The sequence below is a fragment of the Ictalurus furcatus genome, chromosome 16 (genome assembly GCF_023375685.1).
Source record: "Ictalurus furcatus strain D&B chromosome 16, Billie_1.0, whole genome shotgun sequence".
NCBI lineage: Eukaryota > Metazoa > Chordata > Actinopteri > Siluriformes > Ictaluridae > Ictalurus > Ictalurus furcatus.
The window spans coordinates 15,669,619-15,691,741 of NC_071270.1; the positions used below are offsets into that span (position 1 = coordinate 15,669,619).

At 38.5% G+C, this 22,123-nt stretch overlaps 1 protein-coding gene across 3 annotated transcripts in view; it reads right to left on the reverse strand.

The window, feature by feature from the left end:
- The window catches only part of cadm2a (cell adhesion molecule 2a), a 439,927-nt gene that overhangs the window by 83,971 nt on the left and 333,833 nt on the right, over positions 1 to 22,123 (reverse strand). For 2 of the 3 annotated variants that reach the window (XM_053644759.1, XM_053644758.1), the window contains exon 2: positions 16,419 to 16,445. The exons of the other annotated variant lie outside the window; for it this stretch is intronic. In XM_053644759.1, coding sequence (XP_053500734.1) covers positions 16,419 to 16,445 — 27 coding nt within the window. The remainder of the gene's footprint in view (positions 1 to 16,418; positions 16,446 to 22,123) is intronic. 3 annotated transcript variants of the gene reach the window in all.

The window sequence follows — 22,123 nt, forward strand, 5'->3', positions numbered from 1 at the left end:
GCACTGGCTGTCACCTAATTGGTCAGAATTAAATAATGGCCATTTAAAACAGCCTCCCTTAAAAAAATAGATTCACGCAAGTTTGGTGGTATATTAACATCAGGTGTTGCTTTTGCTTGGAAAAGGAAGCTAATGAACATCACACGTAAGAGCCATTTTCACCTATGTTGACACCAGTGTCGAGCTTGACTTAATGAGCCTTATACTGAAGAGTGGCGGCAAGTCCCTCTAAGGAGGATGTGTCATTTACAGTGCTGATTAAACTCTTCCAGAGAAACAGTGGGAGTTAAAAATGGAAGGGGGAAAAGGAGAAAAAGCGAGGGAGAGATGTATCTATGTTAGTCTAGGTAGGGAACATGCATTATTCATAAGGGTTTTGCGTGAAGCATTGCCTGCCAGCAAGTGTCTCTTCCTTCTTCCGTTCCTCCCACCCTTTCTCTCAGTATTCTTCCCTCCCACCCTGTTACTCTCCCTTTTTTCCTCTACTACTCTCCACTCATAACTTTCTTCCACATATTGTAGTCTCCTGCTCTCTCTCTCTCTCTCTCTGTCTCTCTCTCATTACTGGTGGAAAGACTTCCAAAATGTGCAAAGCTGTCATCATGGCAAACTCTGAAGAATCTAAAATATGATATGAAACATTTTGGTCAATATTCCATATTTAATAGCCTTTTTTAGTAAAAAAAATGTAAGAAATAGCAAAAAAGTAAGAAAGAATACAAGTATCCCTGTCTGTGGGTAGGCGTATTCAGACATTCGGTTTCGTACTGCGTTCAGCATGTGGCGTCAGGAAGAAGACAGAATGTTGTGACTTTGCCTTTGCCATGGAAGAAGTACCTGTATAAACCTGATTTTAAATATGCACAAATACTGATGTAACTTTTAAACTTAATTCACCAGTTCTGAATTATTCACCCATAAGACAAAAGATAACCTCATTATTGCTCTTTACTTTGTGTTCCTACACGTCATCATTTAAATGCCTTGAATGGACCACTGATCTCGACTTGCTCCAGCAATGCCCAGAGCAATCAGTGCAGAGCACGGCTGTTGTAATGAAGTAGAATTTTACTCTACTATTGCCTTGAGCTGCTGGAGAAAAGCAATTAAACATCACACAGAGTTACTCAAGAGATGGAATAATGGACCGACGAACACCGGGGCATTAAGGTCACGCTTTGTGGTCTGGGCATGATCGTGGGCTTAATACGCCACATTAGGCTTACTTCTAATTTGCCTGTGTCTATTATTGTGACATTGTTCAGAAGCACAGAATCAAAGCTCTGGCCTCTATTTCCACTGCTCCAGGGGATGGACTAAAAACTTGGGTCAAAGCCCAGGTCTTCTCCATGCTGGAGAAAATGGAGGCCCTTTTTAGTATTATCTGGGTGACCGACATTCCAGCTTCTATTTCCTCCCTACATGTTCACATATATGGTGTGTTTGAAGAGTGATGGGAGAATTTGCATGAGTTTTGTCACCTTTCTGTCCCTGCTGCAGCACTGCTCCTGGGAGACTCAGTGCATTGTGGTGATTTGATTAGAACTGGCATATTCCAGTGTTTGCTTAATTGAGCAGTGAAGTAAGTTCTTCCGCCCTTCCCTCTAGCCAGGCCCGGCTGATTGAGATGGGGCTCCCTAGGGATCGGTGCTGCCTGAGGTGGGCCACAACCCCTCTACATCGGTGTCTCTCTCACTCTCCATCCCTACTCTCACTCTATCCTTCACTGTCAATCAGCTCATTTCTGTTCCCTATCTCCCTCTCACTATCTCATGCTCTCTGTCTCTCAGCTCCATGTGTAAAATTAGCTCCCTTCTCTCCTACATCCTCAACAACTGTCCCACAGTGGGAGAGAGAGACAGAGACATGCAGGGAGGAACTGTGAAAAAAAGTTAAAAACGAGAGAAAAGCAGAGAGGGAACAATATGTTTTTACATCTACAGTGCCCTCCACTAATATTGGCATCCTTGGTAAATTTGAGCAAAGAAGGCTGTGAAAAGTTGCCTTTATTGTTTAACCTTTAGATTTTTTGTTAAAAATGGATCTCATGGATATCAAACAATTGCAAACATAACACATCCAAAAAAAAATCTTTGTTAAATATAGGTGTACCATAATTATTGGCACCCCTATGAATTCATATGAGAAAAATATATTTGAATCATATTCCCATTGATATTTTATATTATTTTTAGTACACCTGGGTGACTAGGAATGGGATATTGTTCAACCATGACTTCCTGTTTCACAGGGGTATAAATAAGGCCAAATTCATTCATTAGTCATTCATAACAATGGGTAAGACCAAGGAATATAGCTGTGATGTGCGGCAAAAGGATGCTGAGCTTCACAAAAGGGGAAGTGCCTATAAGGAAATAGCAAAAGCATTATAATTGCCCATTCACACCATCCAGGCAATATTAAAGAAGTTCCAGTCAACTGGAAATGTTATGAATCATCCTGAAATTGGACGTGTCTATATTGTCTCAACGCACTGTGAAGAGGATGGTTTGAGTGGCCAAAAAATCTCCAAGGATCACATTTGGAGAACTGCAGAAGTTAGTTGTGTCTTGGGGCAGAAAGTCTCCAAAACTACAATCAGAAGTCACTTACATCACCACAAGTTGTTTGGAAGGGTTTCAAGAAAAGAGCCTCTACTCTCATCCAAAACAACTCAAGTGTCTTCAGTTTGTCAGACACTACTGGAACCTCAAATGGGATCGGGTTCTATGGTCAGATGAAACCAAAATAGAGCTTTTTGGCAATAAACACCAGAGTTGGTTTTGGCAGACACAGAGAGGTAGCCATATGGAAAAGTACCTCATGACCACGGTTAAATATGGTGGTGGCTTCTTTAATGTTTTGGGGCTGTTTTTCTGCCAGAGGGCCTGGACATTTTGTTAGGATACATGGCATCATGGACTCTATCACATATCGACAGATATAAAATGAAAACCTGACTGCCTCTGCCAGAAAGCTTAAAATGGGCCGTGGTTGGATCTTCCAGCAGGACAATGATCCAAAACATACATCAAAATCAACCCAAAAATGGTTTGTTGATCACAAAATCAAGGTCCTGCCATGGCCATCCCAGTCCCCTGACTTGAAACCCATAGAAAACCTGTGGGGTGAACTGAAGAGAACAGTCCACCAGTGTGGACCATGAAATGTGAAGGATCTGGAGAGATCATTCTGTATGGAGGAATGGTCTCAGATCCATTGCCACGTATTCTCCAACCTCATCAGGCATTATAGGAGAAGACTCAGAGCTGTTATCTTGGCAAAAGGAGGTAGCACAAAGTATTGACTAAAAGGGTGCCAATAGTTGTTGCACACCTAGATTTAACAAAGATTTTTTTTGATAAACCTGTTTTGTTTGCAATTGTTTGATATCCATGAGAGCAAAGTATTTCTGTGATTTTTTTTTTTTTTAAACAAAAGATCAAAAGGTTAAACAATAAAGACAATTTTTCACAGCCTTCTTTGCTCATATTTACCAAGGGTGTCAATATTAGTGGAGGGCACTGTATATTAATACATATTTTTGCATTAATATACACCTTGATTACCGTGTAGGCATTGTTCCTACTTTTCACCTTCACAGTCTGTCCAAAAGCTTTGATACTATCTTAAATGACAGTTAAGAATCTGTGATCTGTGATATAGATTGCCACATCATTAAGACTTGAAATTTCACTTGTTCTATGGTGAAAGCACACACTGTACTTCTTCACAATGGACTATTTGCTTGCTGCATTTATGTAGTTATAGTTTTTCAAATTAGCACTTCAATATTTTTCAACCAAGGCGCTATATATATATATATATATATATATATATATATATATATATATATATATATATATATATATATATATTTTATATATATATATATAATGATGTATCTGTACCATATGTTTGATTACTTCAGACAATAATTTTGACTCATTTCCCTGCAGTAAATGTTAAAAAAATAAGGTGAAACATGAAACCTGTGTACTCAAAACTCACTTATAATGGGAGCCTAAGGGCAGTCACAACAGTCAATAAACATTTATGCAAAACATAAAGATTTAATTGAAATGAATGATTTAGTCATTTAAGCTCTAAATCTGTATTATTCAGCATCTCATGTGAATATAAAGATGGGAATAGAGATGTGGAATACTTTTTCAGAGGCAATAACTTGTGGTCAAGCATTGCCAATGTAGTATTGTGGGTCTGATCATGCATGTTTTTTAATGAAACCTTAGGGAAAGTGTAACTAAATGGAATGACTTATGAATATAAAAGTAATGACTTGTGAATACTGGGATGACTTATGAATATATCACTTGCCAGGGGCACGGTAACTTAGTTGTTAGCATGTTTTACCTAGCACCTCCAGGGTTAGGAGATCGATTCCCACCTCAGAACCTGTGTGTGCATGGAGTTTGCATGTTCTCCCCATGGTTCTGAGTTTTTCTCTGGGTACTCCGGTTTCCTCCCAGTCCAAAGACATGCCCTGTAAGCATTTTCAAGCGTGTGAATAGGTGTGTGAATGTGTGATTGTGCCCTATGATGGGTTGGCACCCTGTCCAGGGTGTCCCCTGCCTTGTGCCCCAAGTCCCCAGGGATAGGCTCCAGGCTCCCCATGACTCTGTGTAGGATAAGCGGTACAAAAAATGGATGGATGGATGGATAACACTTGCCCTTAGACTTCCACTGTATGTGTGTTATGAATAAATTGGTTTTCTGTTCTTTTCTAATTACATGGAAATGTGTAGGAAATGTTTGCCCATAGTAATTGTACAAACGCTACAACATGCTATCAGTAGGGATTAGGCTGAAAAATGCTGGCGTATTCCTTTAAGAAGCTGCAAAGCATGGGCTGTGCGTGCGTCTGTGTGTGTCTGTGTGTGAGAGAGAAAGTGAATGATAGATGCCGGACTGCACCTTAAATCCTGGACACTGCTGTAACCTTTCAGAGGGGAGCCTGAACAAGCTGACCTTTAGCAGGACTCTGTAGCTTTGCCCTGCCTCTGCAAGACCCTGCAGACTGCCTGGGGGAAGACAAGGCTCTAACCTTTAGCCTGGCTACAAACATACGCACACACACACACACACATGCATGTTGTCACACACACTTACTTTCATAAACATACACATAATACAAGGTAAGAAAGGTCATCTCTAGAATCAGGGAAGTTTATTAATTGAGATTTGCTAATATGAGGGAAGTGGGGTAAATGGTGTTACAATCGGTAAATGGAAGAAGATGGCTTTTTCCTGTCAGGCATGATGTGATGATAAAAAAAAAACAAGTGCCTTTTCTGTGGTCTGCCATATGTGAGTCAAAGGAACTAGAGAAAATATTAATTTGAATCAAGCTCTGCATCATCATCCCCTTGATTAGCCAGGTTGGCCCATGCGGGGGAAGTTATTGCAGACTTGAGACCCAACAGACAGGGACATGGCCTCGGGTGTGCGAGGGCCAAGGCTGCCAACCCTGTCCTGCGAGTGGCCAGATGTTTGGAGCTGTGTGCCAAGGCCTGGAGAGGAAAAACAGATGGCATTTGGGTGATCTATCCCATCTACCCCCTTCCAGTTTCAACAAACATGGCTCCAGACAACTATGCTTGCTTCCGACCCAGACCGTTTATTCAAGATGTCAGTGAGAAAGCCACAATTGGAATAATGTGAGCTTAATAACTTTCTTCCTTGACGCTGCAAGATGCTCTGAGATGACGTGAAACACCCATCTCCGATTTGGAGTAGGCAGGCAGGGGGTAGCTGTGGGACATAAGCTTACCTGTCCTTGATCATTTCCTTCCCCAGTAGAGACAGGCTTTTCTTGGGATCAGTGGGGTAGTTAATGAGGATGGCGGGGCTCTTCGTGGTGAGAGGAATCGGGTTGCTTGTTATACGGACTGAAACAGAGCCGCGCTCTCGTTTTATATAAAGAATTGTTGCAGCTCACAAACTTCTCCATTTCTATCATATTTCAGAGTGAGACAAGTTTCAGTTTAAAGCTCCAGTCAGGTGTCTCTGCAGATAGCAGTCTAAATTTTGATTCAGCAAGAACAAGAAAAACAACTAAATCACTATGTATATGGCTGTTAACCATACACTTTTCTCCTCCAGGCACCATTTTTTCAGTGAGCATTACCACTGTGTTGTGTCAGTTTTGCAATTTTGGAAACTACAGTAATTGCATAAGTATTCACCCCCTTAAACCTTTCCATATAGTTGAGGTGATTCTCTACATATAATTAGTTGAATGGAGTTCACCTGTGTGCAATTAAAGTGTCACATGATCTCAGTATGTGTGTGTGTGTATGTATATATATATATATATATATATATATATATATATATATATATATATATATATATATATATATATATATATATATATATATAATATTGGTTCCTGGAATGGCCCCTGCATTTGTAAGAGAACATACCTAAACAAACAGCATCATGAAGACCAAGGAGCGAACAAAACATGTCTGGGACAAAATTATGAACTGGTATCAATCATTGTATGGTTCTAAAAAATAGCTCAAACTTTGAACATCCCATGGAGGACCATTATATTAAAGAATTTGGCACAACCATTACTTTGCCAAGAGGAGGGCATTAGTCAGAGAAGCAACCCAGAGGCCAAGGGCAACTCTGAAGTAGCTGGAGAGATGGGAGAAGCTGTTCACAGAACAATCATAGCCCAGACATGCCATAAAGCTGGGTATTATTGAAGAGTGGTGAAAGAAAGCCATTATTGGAAAAAAAAAGTCATATGAAATCCCATGGTGAAAATGTGGAAAAAGGTTCTCTGGTCTGATGAGATCCAAATTTACCTTTTTGGCCTTGGCACAAAGCAGTTATGCACCCTCCCCCACCTCCTCCAACCTACTGAATGCAAAAGGCTTTTTGTGTATATTTATAACATATAATCCCAATTAAGTCCATTTCAGTTCCAGGCTGCAGCACTACAAAATGTGGAAAAGTTCAAGGGAATGAATACTTACATAAGGCACTGTAAATGTAAAGTAAACCCATTTTGACACTGGGGTTTGATAAATGAGCATGGAGATAACATTCACTAAGTTAATTATCGATGTACACTTGATCTGAGCATTTTATTACTGATTCCTAATTGCTAACATCTGCAGTATTGTTGTCTAATTAAGAGTTTTCCCAGAATGCACCAGTGCAGGGGGAACTAGCAAACATGGAAATAACGATGATTTTCCAGGGTTCATTTTGTGAATAAATTTAATTACACACAGGAAAAGCGACATGCTACTTCCAGACACGAGGCAGGACACACTTTAAAAAATTACACTGTAATTTTTGATTTAGAGAAATCTAATTAATTTCCAAACAACAAATGAACTGGCATCAGCACTTCCACTCTCATTTACACAATTAGAGCAGTGCACAGCTGTTCCTTCCACTGTAAACAAACAACAAAGTTGAGCAGTTGTTAATTGTAGTGAGGCTGGCTATCATTTCATTGTAAAGGGAGGCTCGAGGGAAAGTGAGATAAAGCTGAAACAAGCTAAACCTGAACACTATCAATACATGAACACACACACACACACACACACACACACACACACACACACATACACCTGCTCAAATGTATATGCACAACTACACACCCAGTCATGCACACAGATAAACTAGTCATCCCTCTCTGCTTGTTTATTGAATTACTATGTATTTTTCACACTCAGACTGTGCACAGGTGGTTACGATTACTTTAGCACAAACTGCCACTCACACACCCAGACCACTTTGCATCTAACAGCCGGTCATTTCAGGTCTAAAATTCGGCCTAAAATGCAGGTGATATATTTTTGTTTATACTTGTATGTATTAACCTACTGTGAAGTCAACCCAAGTGCATACAAAAAGCCTTTTCACTTTCATACATAATGGATTTCTGAGACAGGTGAGGATGGTTGGAGTGCTTAGTGTTTAAATGGTAACAGATGGTGAACAAAAACTATAAAAAGAAGATAAGCCACACAGGACTAACATGCAACTACAGATACACAGATAATTATGAACACAGGCAAAGGGCATGGATGGCTCAGTGTCACTAATTGCACTACTTTGCATGGAATGATTAAAGGTTCTGGTTTGTTTATAGTTTGGCAGGAATGATGATCCACCAGCAATAAGAAATTGAAGAGTTGCTGGTGTGGTTAGCATGTTTGCCTCACACCTCCAGAGTTGTGGTTTCGAATCCCACCTCCACACTGTGTGCATGGAGTGTGTCCATGTTCTCCCTCTGCTTCAGGGGTTTCCTCCGGGTACTCCGGTTTCCTCCCCCAATTCAAAGACATGCGTTGTAGACTGATTTGCATTTCCAAATTGTCCGTAGTGTGTTGATGTGTGTGCGATTGTGTGCTGCAATGGGTTGGCACCCTGTCCAGGGTGTTCCCTGCCTTGTGCCCCGAGTACCCTGGGATAGGCTTCAGACACGACCCTGTGTAGGATAAGCGGCATGGAAAATGGATGGATGGCTATAGCATGGTCACTATAGTATGTCTATCAGTACTACCTATAGTCACAAATGGACTGATGTCCCATCCAGGGTGTATTCCCAAGCAGGATGAAGCACTTACTGAAGATGAATGAATGAATTAATGATTTTTTAAAAAGAAGTATGACTGGATTTGCAGAAATGTTGAGAAGCATACTTTTTGTCTGAGTGGTGCAACAGAAAAGTATTTGGCCTATTTTTGGGAGATGGAGAGTTTACATCCTGACGATGCCACAGCCATGTGCAGCTGGGGGTCCAGAGAGCAAAACTGGTAGTGTTCTCTGGGTGGGACAGATGTCATACCCTCTCTCCCCTGTCCCCAGACAGCACTTTTCTCAGTGTGTTACACTGCTTTGTGATGCAGTTCGTTGGTTTCACGTGTCTCAGAGGTGGTAGTGTCCAATGCTAGGGGAGAGCTGGTTGGGAGTGGGAAGTGTGGGAATTGGCAAGTGACCAAAATGGGGGTACATCCACATGACATCATTACATTTCAATAGTTAGATATAAAAAATTAAATGCCCCCACACTAAATCTCAGCTTTTGTAATTGCCCTCTCATTTTTTGTTACATAATATTATATAACAAATGGGAAAATTATTGTGAAAATATGAAAAATTATAGTATTTTTGTTCAGTAGAAAATGTACATTGCCATACCGCAACATTGTATGATGAGGGATCCACATTACACAACTTGGCAAGTGTAGTCGACAGCAAAATCTTAATTTCATTTTAATGAACATGAAATTCTTTTGCATTTTATGTAAAGATGTAAATAAATATTCTACTACACATTTATGTTATGTATTATTCCACTTTTATTTTTTGCAGCTTTCATATTAATGGTTTATATATGCTTTATTCAGAACATGGATATACATGTACATGTATAAATGTACTATGTGTAGGGTAAAAATAGAATGCCATTGGCTATCCTATGTATAATAGTGAGGATTAGTAAGATTATAGTGAAGCATAAGCCAATAATGGAGGAAGTAAGAAAGACTCTGTTTTAGTAGACAATTGGGAAGGGGAAACAGTGTTTGTTTTCAGGACTGTTCAGGTTACATGTAAATTCTTACTAATAATTAATGTAGAACTCATATTTCAGTGGGCAAATGTGATTGATTTTTAAAGAAATTAAGCATAGACTAGTTTGAAAGTAGAAAATCCTAGAAAAAAAAAAATAAGTTGCAGAAAACGTGTGAATCAAATGCTTCAGTAGTAACAAACAATAAGGCCTATTTCCATTGTTGTATAATGTTTGCATATGGCTATATACAGCAAAATACCCCTAGAAAGAAAGAAAATAATAATTTATCCATCCATTTTCTGTACACGGGGAGCCTGGAGCCTATCGCAAAGAACTTGGGCACAAGGCAGAGGACACCCTGGACGGGGTGCCAACCCATTACAGGGCACAATCACACACACACTCTCACACTACAGACAATTTTGATATGCCGATCAACCTACAACATATGTCTTTGGACTGGGGGAGGAAACAAGAGTACCCGGAGGAAACCCCCGAAGTACAAGGAGGACTTGCAAGGTCCGCGTACACAGGGCCGAGGCGTTAGTCAAACCCCTATTTATTTATTTAACAAACAAAAAATTGCTGCTAAATTTAATACACAAATCTAAAACAGCTAAAAAGATTTCCTTTTGGTTAATCAGGTTAAAGTTAGGGTAATATTTAGGTGTAGCATAACATAAGACAAAGACAAGTAAGTGTGTGTGTGTGTGTGTGTGTGTGTGTGAGAAAGAGAGAGAGAGAAAGTGGACACTCACTAACAAAGGACGAACCGGTGTCCTATTTTTTTTTTTTTTTTTTTTATGACACAAGCAAACTTTTCTCCATAAATACTTTATTCTAAGGCTCACAGTTTCCTATTGACTCTGTGTTTAACAATGTGGCAAACAGTAGCAATGAAATTATATAACAGCAGTGTGAAGGACACAAGACCGTATTAAAGAATAGAACAGAAGCCATAAAACTAGGGTTTAGTTTTACCACAACACCTAATAAAATAAAAGTCAGAAGTAAAATCCTGACTCGTTCTCTGTGACACTGAAGCAATAGATACTATATGAACAAGCAGCCTTGCGCTGTTCCCTAATAAAAACAAAAAAGCTACATTTTATACACATACTATTTCTTGTGACATTTTGTTTACAAGTTGATGTTTGGAAATAGCTTATGCCCTGCGCCATGTGATTGCCAAAATCTCGAGACTTGAGGCCAAGTGCAAACGCTCTCCAAAACAAACAAATGATTTTGCTACTATGGCTGCCAAACGAGGATCGCACACCTCCATTTAGATCAATATAAATATGAAACTGAGTGCACGATGCCAATAACTCTATTAGATTGCAAATAAGATGAGAGGACGTCTCTTTGGCTCAGTGATCTACAATACACCACCTTTCTCATTACTAGAGCAATGGATTTCCTATATCATTATAAGAGATGCATTACACTAGACATGGATCGTTGTCTGAGACTGAACTGTGTGCAGTTTGTATAGGCACATGAGAACACCCTAATCATGCTGGAGTCTGGACCAAAACAACCAATCTGAGAGTGTCTGAGCAAGGTGGGCTCAGTTCAGTTCCAAGAGAACTCTACCACGGGTTGATTGCAGTGAAGTGATTCAACTTGAAATCAACTCAACTGCAGGAAGTGAAGTGAACCAAACATGCCATATTTCATGGGATGTGGGCAGCTTTTTTGTAGATGCAAGCTGCTAAACTGAGCCGTGAGGCACAAACTTAGCCAAAAGAAATGCCATGTGTTTTAGATATTTGGACCAACAAACAAAAAGTGAAAATACATGCTGAATGGATACAGAAAATGTTTTCAACTACTTACAGCAAGACAATGACCCTAAGCACACAAGTTGTTCTACCAAAGAATGGTTAAAGAAGAATAAAGTTAATGTTTTGGAATGGCCACGTCAAAGTCCTGACCTTAATCTAATAGAAATGTTGTGGAAGGACCTGAAGTCGAGCAGTTCATGTGAGGAAACCCACCAACATCCCAGTTGAATCTGTTCTGTACTGAGAAATGGGCTAAAATTCCTCCAAGCTGATGTGCAGGACTGATCAACTGTTACCAGAAATGTTTTTTGAGCACATGGCAAAGGTTGCCTATTTCTATCAGTGTATTTCTGAAAACATTTTCTAAAATACATTTTGAGTCCTACATGTCCTTCATCCAGTTTTTGGTCCTTTTGATTATATGTAATGTGAAACTAAACCAAACCAGATAGCAAACAACAGCAAGTGAAGTATAAATTTTACTATGATTCATGCTTGGCAAATGAACTAATAGGAGTGAAAGTGCCCATAAACTCTATTTGAAGCAAACTGAACCAAATCAGAGATGGCATTGCTTCAGCTGGTGCTTTTGTCATTACCATTACAAAAGCTGTAGCTATTACCAAAGCTGTTATGAAAACAAAGGTCAAGGTAACCTTTTCAAAACAAGACTACACAAGCCTAGCTTTGCCAGAAAGCCATCAGCTGTGCAGCATTTATCATGCAAATGTCAACTGTATGAGAACCCTGATTGGATGTTAGAACTGAATCTGTCTTCAGCATCATATGGCTGAGGAATGTATTCTGCTTCAATCAATTCTCAAATGTAAGTCCACGTTGTGTATCTTGCCTCTCATGAGTATGCGCATTTTAACAACAGAGGTGCATGTAGTTTCCATAAACCGCACGTTGCTTATTGAAAAGCATGCACATGTCCAGTTTATCCTCAGGGACTCTGTGTCCTGTTGCAGCATACAGTGTGGTATCTGCTTTATAACTGACATAAAAAAAAAAAAGCTACTTCAAAGACTGAAGCCTAAATTAAAAATATCTTGCTACTATGTTTTTTTTTTGTTTTTTGTTTTTTGGATTTATTATCAATTCTAAAATAAAAATACAGAAAGACTGAAAACATGAAACAGAAGCAGGAATCCTAGCCAGAATACCTTTCTTTTGTGTGCGGCACCTCTAATTTAATGGAATAATTGTGGGATCAGACAATTCATCACCCATAGACCATGTATTATCTATCACCTATTAGCTTCAAAATAATTTTTAGAATAAAGGCTATATAACATATGACAATGGTAACGCTTTCTATTAAGGTTCCCTTAATTAACAATATTTATGGCAGTAGTTAACAAGAACAAACCATGAAATATCCAGCCATTTTCCATACTGCTTATTCTACACAGGGTCGAGGTGGAGCCTATCTCAGGGAACTCGGGGGACAAGGCAGAGGACACCCTGGATGGGGAGCCAAAACATCACAGGGCACAATCCTACACGCATTAACACACTACAGACAATTTGGAAATGCCAATCAACCTACAACACACTGGGGGAGGAAACCAGAGTACATGGAGGAAACCCTCGAAGCATGGGGAGAACATGCAAACTCTGCACACACAGAGTGGAGGCAGGATTCAAACCCCGGAGGTGCGAGGCTACCGTGCCCCATTAACTATGAACTGATGATAAAATAACAAAGTCAACATATGTTTTACTGTAAACTGTTTGATTAGATGTTAAAGAAATACACCTGCATTGATTAATGTTTATTCAAACCATGACAAAATTTTTTTTAAATGTTCCCATCTGAATCACTGAATTTTGCCTGTTAACAAATGTTCATATGGGTGCTACTTCATATCGGTCATTGTGGCCTTAATTTTACTCACTGATGATGAAATCACCAGGAACAAAAAGTGTTAGCTACTTTGTTAATGCTAATGCTCTGTAAAAGTGTACTAATGTTGATGTTCATGGTGTGGAAATGTCAGCTAATTTGTTAAAATGAAGTCAGTTAAGAGAACCTTAATGTAAGGTGTTCCCATGATAACTAACATTAACCAATGTTAATATTGCTAAAGTTACATAAAATACATAGCTTTGGATGTCAAGTCAACAACACACCAGAGACAAGAATTTTGTTGATATAAATCTGTTTTATAGAATGTTATAACTCTGTAGCACAGTGTACCTGGTATATCAGAGTCATTAGATGGTTATCATATGACATAGCTTGCCATGTATGGTTAATTGGAAAAAAAAAAAAATGTGAGCACCTCAAGAAGATGCTCTGCAGTGCTTCCTGAGCTTACCACTTGGAGGAAGTAACCTTGACATTGAAAACTGCTGACCCTAATTTAGAGTGAGTTTGGTTTGACATGTGGCATGGTGGCGCAGCGAGTAGTGTAGCCACCTCACAGCTCTAAGCGCCGTGGTTTGATTCCTAGCTCAGGTTACTGTCTGTGTGAAATGTGATATTCACCATCCTCCTCCACATTCAGAAACTTTTTCTTGTTCCACACTGGGGCCATTGAATGGTTTGACAGGTGTATTTCTCACCACTCAGTTTTCAAGGAGATAACTGTTACTGCTTTCTTTATGAAAGTATCTGTGTGTGATTTCTCAGAATTCTCCAGTTTCCTCCTACCTCCCAAAGACATGCTGGTAGATGGATTGGCAACCCTAAAATGCCCCTTAATGTGAATGTGTGTCTACATGGTGCCTAAGGTGGACTGGCATTTCACCCAAAGTGTATTCCCACCTCATGCCCAGTGTTTCCAGCATATGTTCTTAATCCACCATGACCATGACCATGATAAAGAAGTTTCTGAAGATAAATGAATGAATGAATGACATGACACAACACCACTATTATGCGACTATAGCCCTATTTGGATTGGGTTAGTTTATCAGGGGGACATTGGTAATAAATTTTTTACACATCTTCTCAGTGATAGAAATCTAACATCCGGAATTAACATTACCAAAGGAGCAGTGAATTAATAGTTGGTTATATTTTCTACAAACCCAGATGTTTGCGTCACATGGTAACATAATCACGGTTCATTAACAGCATGGCATCCAAGCAGTTGTAGAGGCACTGGAGTAGAGGAGAGACTCTTATTTCACCATCAGAAGAACCAGAGTTCCAGCAACAATTTGAAAATACAATAAAGTAATTATCACAAACTATATGAGAATCATCCATTCTTTGTTTTGACTTGGAAGGTGTTTAATATCTGATGAAAGGTCACTGATACACGTGTAGGTACAAGCCTGAAAACAGCAAGTAGCAGCAGTTAAAAAACTTTGTTTCCAACAGGAGGCGACATCTGCATAGAAAATCATAGGCATGCATCTGGACTAAAATTTTTAGACAAGTGCTGAGGTTGGAGAAAAACAGGCGGTAATTCGTCCTGTAAGTCACAGAGGAGCACCTGTAAAATAGGAAATTATCCCAGGACCCAATGTAAATTTTATCCTGTCCGGATAGGGATTATGACATACCATAAATGCACTGAGCTTTAAAGTCAGTTTGCATAATGTTTTGACATAAACCAGCTTTATGTGAAATAACTGTCGCACTACTGACATCGAAATTGATAGTGGATGCCTAATGGAATATATGTTTATACATATAGGTTCTTTTAGATTATGTAAGTATTATGTTGGCCTGTGAATATTAGCCTGTAATCAAATCAAAATAAATAATTATATCTCACTTAAATCTTAATGTGTGTGTTTTTCCATCCTTCAACTGCCCAGTTTATGTGCCTCAGACTCCTGGTCTTAGCTGACAGAAATGAAACAAAGTTGGATCTTCAGCTGTTGTAGCCCTTCCACCTCAGGGTGTTCTAAGATGCTTTTCTGCTCACCAAAGTTGTAATTTGTGGTTATTTGAGTTACCCTAGCCATCGTGTCAGCTCGACATCCAAAAGTTGTTTCTACCCATCTCTACCCAGTTGTTTCAACTGCCACTCACTGGATGTTTTTTTTTTTTTTTGCACCATTCTGTGTAAACTCTAGAGACTGTCATGCATGATTTTATGAAATGCGCTGCAGTCACATGATTGGCTGATCAAATATTTGCATGAATGAGCAGTGTTTCCAATAAAGCAGTCATAACCATATGAAGATTTGAATTGATCTGACAAAGTTACACACAGTGTCTGGCTAAACAGTGTCCATTAATAATGGCCCCCACCACCAGAATGTATCACGCTATTTACTGTTGGTTATAATATGAGAATCAATATTACGTATGTCTGAGACATTATATTTACACCTTTCATGTTTCTTCAGATGTTAGAAAAACTGTATCACTGAAAAAGCATCTGGCCCTAAGAACTGGTGTCTGGATGTACATGAAAATCCCTCTTAAGTTGTTCTTAAGTGTGTTATAATCACTTGCACCTACTCATCTGCATCACAATTTTCACTTATTAACTAAAAGCACCACTTCTTTCACCTTGAGTGAGCACATTTTCGAATTCACCATCCTCCTCCACATACAGAAAGTTTTTCTTGTTCCACATCGGGACCAGTGAGTGGTTTGACAGGCGTATTTCTCACCACTCCATTTTCAAAAAAGATGACAGTTACTCCTTTGTTCATGTAACCTGATAGAAACCTAAGACATGAAGCGGTCTCACAGCAAATAAACAATCCCAAAATTACATCAAAACCATGATGTAATTTATATTACCATAAATTATAACACCAGTGGTCATACTGAGTTTGATTGTACGGCATGCTGTAGTGCTCTTTGACAAAGTGAAGCTTATAGGTGCTAAGAAGCATAAAATACGATGTAAGATGGAAGTGATGATGAACAGAAAGAAAAGCAGCGGAGGAGAGGGATGACAAACAGAATGGATAGCTGCATGGAACTCTGGGTAGTGAACTCCACTCCTCTCGCTGGTCTCTGTGGGAGGAGAAGGCAGCGTCTGGCAGGCTTGTAGAAAAGATAAGCGAGTTATCGCTACACAGTTTATTGGGAACAGTGTTCCCCCATTAATCAAGGAGCTGGAAAGATGGAGCATTCCACTCACCTTTCACTTTGTTTTTCGTTGCCGCCGCTGGAACAGCAGAGCACAAACATGGGGGAAAGGGTGAGAACGGGTGAGGAAAAAATGGAGGAAGAGAAAAGGGGAGAAAACAATTGATTAGAGTGAGCTACACTCAAACACCAGCCATCTAGCATACTATTCATTCTGCTCTACAAAACTGATTATATAAATAAATATGTGTGGTGTATTGTGTATTAGATTTGAACTACAAAACTAATGCAGTGATTCAATTCATAGCTTTCCCGTGATTCAGTGATCCATTGTCATGATTGCATATAATTTAATTTGATGAAAGCCTTCTAGTTAAAAGCTGTAAACTATAACATTCTTATTGTATGGAAATAAAATGAGACACAATACATCTGTTCCACTGCTTAAACAGTATCAACAGAATCTTCCTCCTGAGAAGCTCGGTTGCTGTGAGATTGGTTTGGTGACAATATAGGATAAGACTTGCAGTGCCAGATTGCCTTTGCTGAAAGGGTGTGACAGCTCAGGCAAACAGCAATGCTCTGCTGTGCTATTAGCCCCTAATTGACTATTGATCACAAACAACACTCCGCAAAAGCCATCCAATTAGCAATGCACTGCATGTCTTTGATGCTTTCACAGGGAAACACGCCTGAGTAAACATTAACATAATTATGCCATTTGATCTTTTGATTTGTTTGTGTGGCTGTCTTTTGCACAGTCCAGTCTTCCAAGTCATTCACTACGTCAGTATGAATCCAATGCGAAATAATTTTGTTGCATACAAACATATTCCATAAAACGCTATTAAAAGCACAAGATGCTCCACGATTAGATCCTGAATAGATTAACATGCAGGTACAGTAAGATTTGACAAATGTGAAAAATAATTCCAGTCCTGGCCAATCAAACAGAAGCACCAGTAAATCATTACAAATAAAAGAATGAGACCTTAGTCTTTTTATGATTACAAATCTTTTTATATCTAATAATATTACAAATTCTTTTTATATTAAGATTGACTTAATCTTAATCCTCAGGCTCCTGATGATTCTCTCTTCATGATCATCATGGTTAAACAAATCTAGGGAGAATAAAGACTCTAATCAGCCTCATCTTTGATGCTTGATGTGAGGATAGAAAACCACAGCTCAAAGTCAAAGGATGCAAACACAATGTACTACATCCAAAACTTCATTAGAAAAGGATAAAATCATATACTTAGGTACCACTTTTTAGCCTAGTCAGTTTCTGAACATTGGATTGTGCAGCACACTGGAGCTTTTATTTACTTTTACTAGCTAAAGAATGTCCACCTCTGGATTAATGGGAGTATTTGTAACAAGAAATCATAAATGTTGCATTTCCTTACTTCACTCGGATGTTATTCGTCTCACACAACATATGTGGCATCAGAATGTGAACACACACACACACACACACACACACACACACACACACACACACACACAGCATGCTTCAATGAGATTCTCCTCACCATGTGGACTGGTGCATTGGATGAATACCAATAGAGCTACCAATTTTGTAAACCATAGAGCGTGAAGAATCTTAGCCAGTCCCACAGGAAAAGTCCCGCTAATCATTTTTTCCATTCTACTTTACCAAGAGCGGAGTAAACAAAACTATTTAAATATGTGAAGAATTAAAGTAGGGTGACATTCCTCTTCTAAGCTTTTCATTGATAAAGGCTTCCCTAACACACTAGCACATCTGAAGACAAACACTTCCACATCAGGAAGCTACACTAGTACACTGTAAACGTAAAATGTTATTGCCTCAGTTTATTGTTCAAATCAGAGTCATGATCTATTTTTTTAACATGCTACTGTATATATCTGAATGGAGTGCATGTTTAAAGGTGTTATTAGCATGTTAACTTCTAACCAGCTAACATGCCATAAGTATGAATGTATATTCTGTATATAAGAAAGAACTCATTGTATTCTTATTGTTTACACCAGGTATGTAAAAAACTGACACAAAAGGGGCAGACACCTGAATTTAATTACAAATAAGAGCACAAACATTCTACAGGTGCTAGATAAGACTAACACTTGGTGCAAGCTAGTAGCAGAAAACGGTTACTTGTTACTGGAAAGCCAGTGTCATAAACTCAAACAGCAATACACAGGAATTACAACCGGTGTGATAAAATTACAGGCTAGCCAACACAGTTCCATTGAACTATTTAATTTATAAGACTATGCTAACTAGCTAAATCACAAAAATCCAATTTCATGTTCTCTTCACAATGTATATCTATTAAGGGAGTGAAGCTTGTGGGAGTGTGAACAGTTAGTTAAGAAGAGGTGTTCAAAAGAGTCTTTCTGACACAGCTGGAGAAACATTTCTGTTCATTATTCAAAATATTCAATAGGAGTTATGTTTAAGACGCATTACAGTTAAAGTCCTCAAGAAATCAAAATGGAAGTTTTGTGGCTTTTAGTATGAATACGCCTTAATAGCCTTAAGGTTATCTATAAGCTAGTGTGCTCCAGAATAATGACAACATTCACATTTAAAATATATATGCATTCAAAATTTACAGTCTGTCTTTACCACCAATATGATTCAACAATTTTGATGACATCATTCTGCATCACCTGGTGTCCCAATCCCCCAAAATTATAAAAATTCATGGTACTAACTGTCAAGTACAGTTAAGCCCATGCTGTGAGGTAAGCTAAAAGCTATTGGCTATTTAAGAAGGAGGCAGGGCCACTCTATATGTCCCGCCCTGACTTCCTGTTTCAGAGGAAATTACATCGACATATTGAATAACGGTGCATGTTTCAAGGCACTTCATAGGGACTTCAAAGTTAAAATTGCTTTAGAGCATTAAAATCGTACTTAAAGGAGCAGGGCTTTGGACTGAAACAACACATCTTCAAATCCAGTTAATGTGTGTCTGATCAAAGACCTTTTGAGATGTGAGTCATTCTGCGTCTGACCTCCTCCTTCTCACTTCTTTACCAGCTGCTGAAACACGTAGCAGGTATAAAATAAGCATGATAATAATTTATGTTGCCAATTATCCTAATTAGTTGCAAAATGTTCCTCCAGCTGTTTCTTTTTAGTAACACTTACTTTTCCAGCCTTTTGTTGCCCTGTCCCAACTTTTTTTGAGACGTGTTGTGGCCAAGAAATTCAAAATTACCTTATTTTTTTTCTTAGAATGGTACATTTAATCAGTTTAAACATCTGATATGTTTTCTATGTTCTATTGTGTATAACCTATGGGTTTACGAGATTTGCAAATCATTACGTTCTGTTTTTATTTATATTTTATTTACATTTATTTACATTTTACACAGCGTCCCAACTTTTTTAGAATTGGTACCTCATATACACTAACCCTCCACTTTAATAGGAACACCAGTATGCATGTTTATTCATGCAATTATTAAACATTACTGAAATCACAATTCCGTGTAAATTCTATAGACTGCTGTGTGTGAAAATCCAAGGCAATCAGCAGTTTCTGAAATACTCAAACCTGCCTGTCTTTCACCAACAACCATGTCATGGTCAACGTCACTGAGCACACATTCCCCCATTCTGATGTTTGGTGTGAATGTTAACTGTAGCTCTTGACCTGTATCTGTGTGATATCATGCATTGTTCTGCTGCCATGACTGGCTGATTGGATAATGGCCTGAATGAGCAGGTCTACAGGTGTTCCTATTAAAGTGGCCGGTGCATGTAGGAGCATTGGAAAGTGAATGATTTTCAGTTGAAGTGCTGGTGATCCATTTGCATTCAAAACTACTATGATGCACCATTCAAATACAACACTTCACCTATTTATGAACAGCATATGACAGCCAAATGGCTGATTTTAATGCCCTCAAATTAAAATGATAAAATTTGCATTTATAAAGCACGTGTTATGAAGCACTGTGACTTTCTTATGAAAGTGTCATTAATGTGCTGTTGGTAAAAATTTATTAATTTGCAGGTTAAGCATAAAGAAGTAACATTAACTCTTGTTCAACCTACTTATAATGATAACTGATGGCTGTTTTCACTAGTTTTGTCGAAGACTTTTTGCAAATATTATTCAGCATTGCTTTATAAAAGATTTATGAATGTGATATAAAGGCATTATGTAGGTATCATTCAAATAATGTATTGGCAAACATTTCTAAGGAATCTTACATCATTCACCAGGCATGAGTTAAACAGGCAGTGGAGTAGGTAGAGAAAGGAGAGAGAAAAATAAAATGACAGTTGGAGGAGAAAACGAACTGAAGGAGGACTGATGAGCAGGGAGATCACAGAAGAAGAAAGTCGGGGTGATAGGTAAATGGAGGAAAGGAGAGAAGAAGTACAGTACATGAGGAGAAAGGATAGTAGGGAAAAGATGAAAGTAGGAGAATGTAAGAGAGAAGGTCCTTGTGCACCCTATAGCAAGAGAGGTGACAAAGGTGCCTTGTAGATCACCCTGACACTTTCCTCCATCACCTGTAGCTGATGTTACATTAAATTATTCACTTGGCCTCCATTATTGATGTGGTGTTATACTCAGATCAAGAGGTAAGGACCAACAGTACTATAGGTGACAACTTTTAGCACTGTAAATTAAACCAAGCTGTACACTAAAGAAAACAAAACAACATCCCTGCTTCGTAGACAGAAGAGCCAGCACACTTCCACAGGGATATGTGCTGGCCATGTATCTACAAATGACCCACTGACCGAGTAGTGAATATAGAAATATATGTATATATTTTATATATAAATATTTTTATTATATACATACATATATATATACAAGCACAATGACATGTTATGCCAAATATCGCCCTTAGATCTTTATTTCATAGTGGGAAAAAATGAACCCTCAGACAATGACTTGACTTAAATCTAAAACGCATATATATATATAAATCTTAAGTGAAAATTCCCTTGTTTGTATTTCTTCATGATTTTCTGAATGCATTTATAATAATCATTTTAAAAAAGCCTAAATCAATCTTGAATGAGTAGAGACTAGCATTAGTGTCTAGTCTTTCAGGTTACGAATACTTGATCTCTGTGGCCATTTGCTTGTCACACGGGTGGTGCCCTTAAGAGGATTATTTTCTGGCATATTTTCACCTGGAAAAGTAAATTTGTGTATAAAGTTGTGTATGTTTTAAATAATTTAAGAGGTAACCATAATCATTGTTCTCTAAACAAATTTTAAAGATACACTACATTCACTTTCATTACCTTGGAAAGATAAATAAGCAATTAGCTTTGTAACACCAGACTGATAAGAAATGATACACTTTACTAGCTTGTTTTCTGAGAATGTACAGGTTCTGTTTTGTTTTTCATTGTCCAACTGTCTGGATGTTTTATAAGCCACGTGGGATAAAAATGTTCTGACTAAACGTAAATGTACATGATACTGTAAGAATGTGTGGAGGAAAAGAGGAAACTGTTGTAGTCTTTGGTTGCAAGTTGTATAGTTTCACTTGTGCTGGGAATGCACTACACTATGAAAACACTTTAAATCTCTAATCCAGTCTTCACCACTACAACCTTGGCAAACACAACACTGTCAGAAGACCCAGTAGTGAAATATCAGTATGTTCCTAACAATTGCATGACTCAATTTGAAAGTTATGAGGTTTAAGCTTAGGCAGGGTTAAAGGAAAATCTCCCCTAAATTACTTGCATATTGATCTATATAATGCACTTCTGTTCTT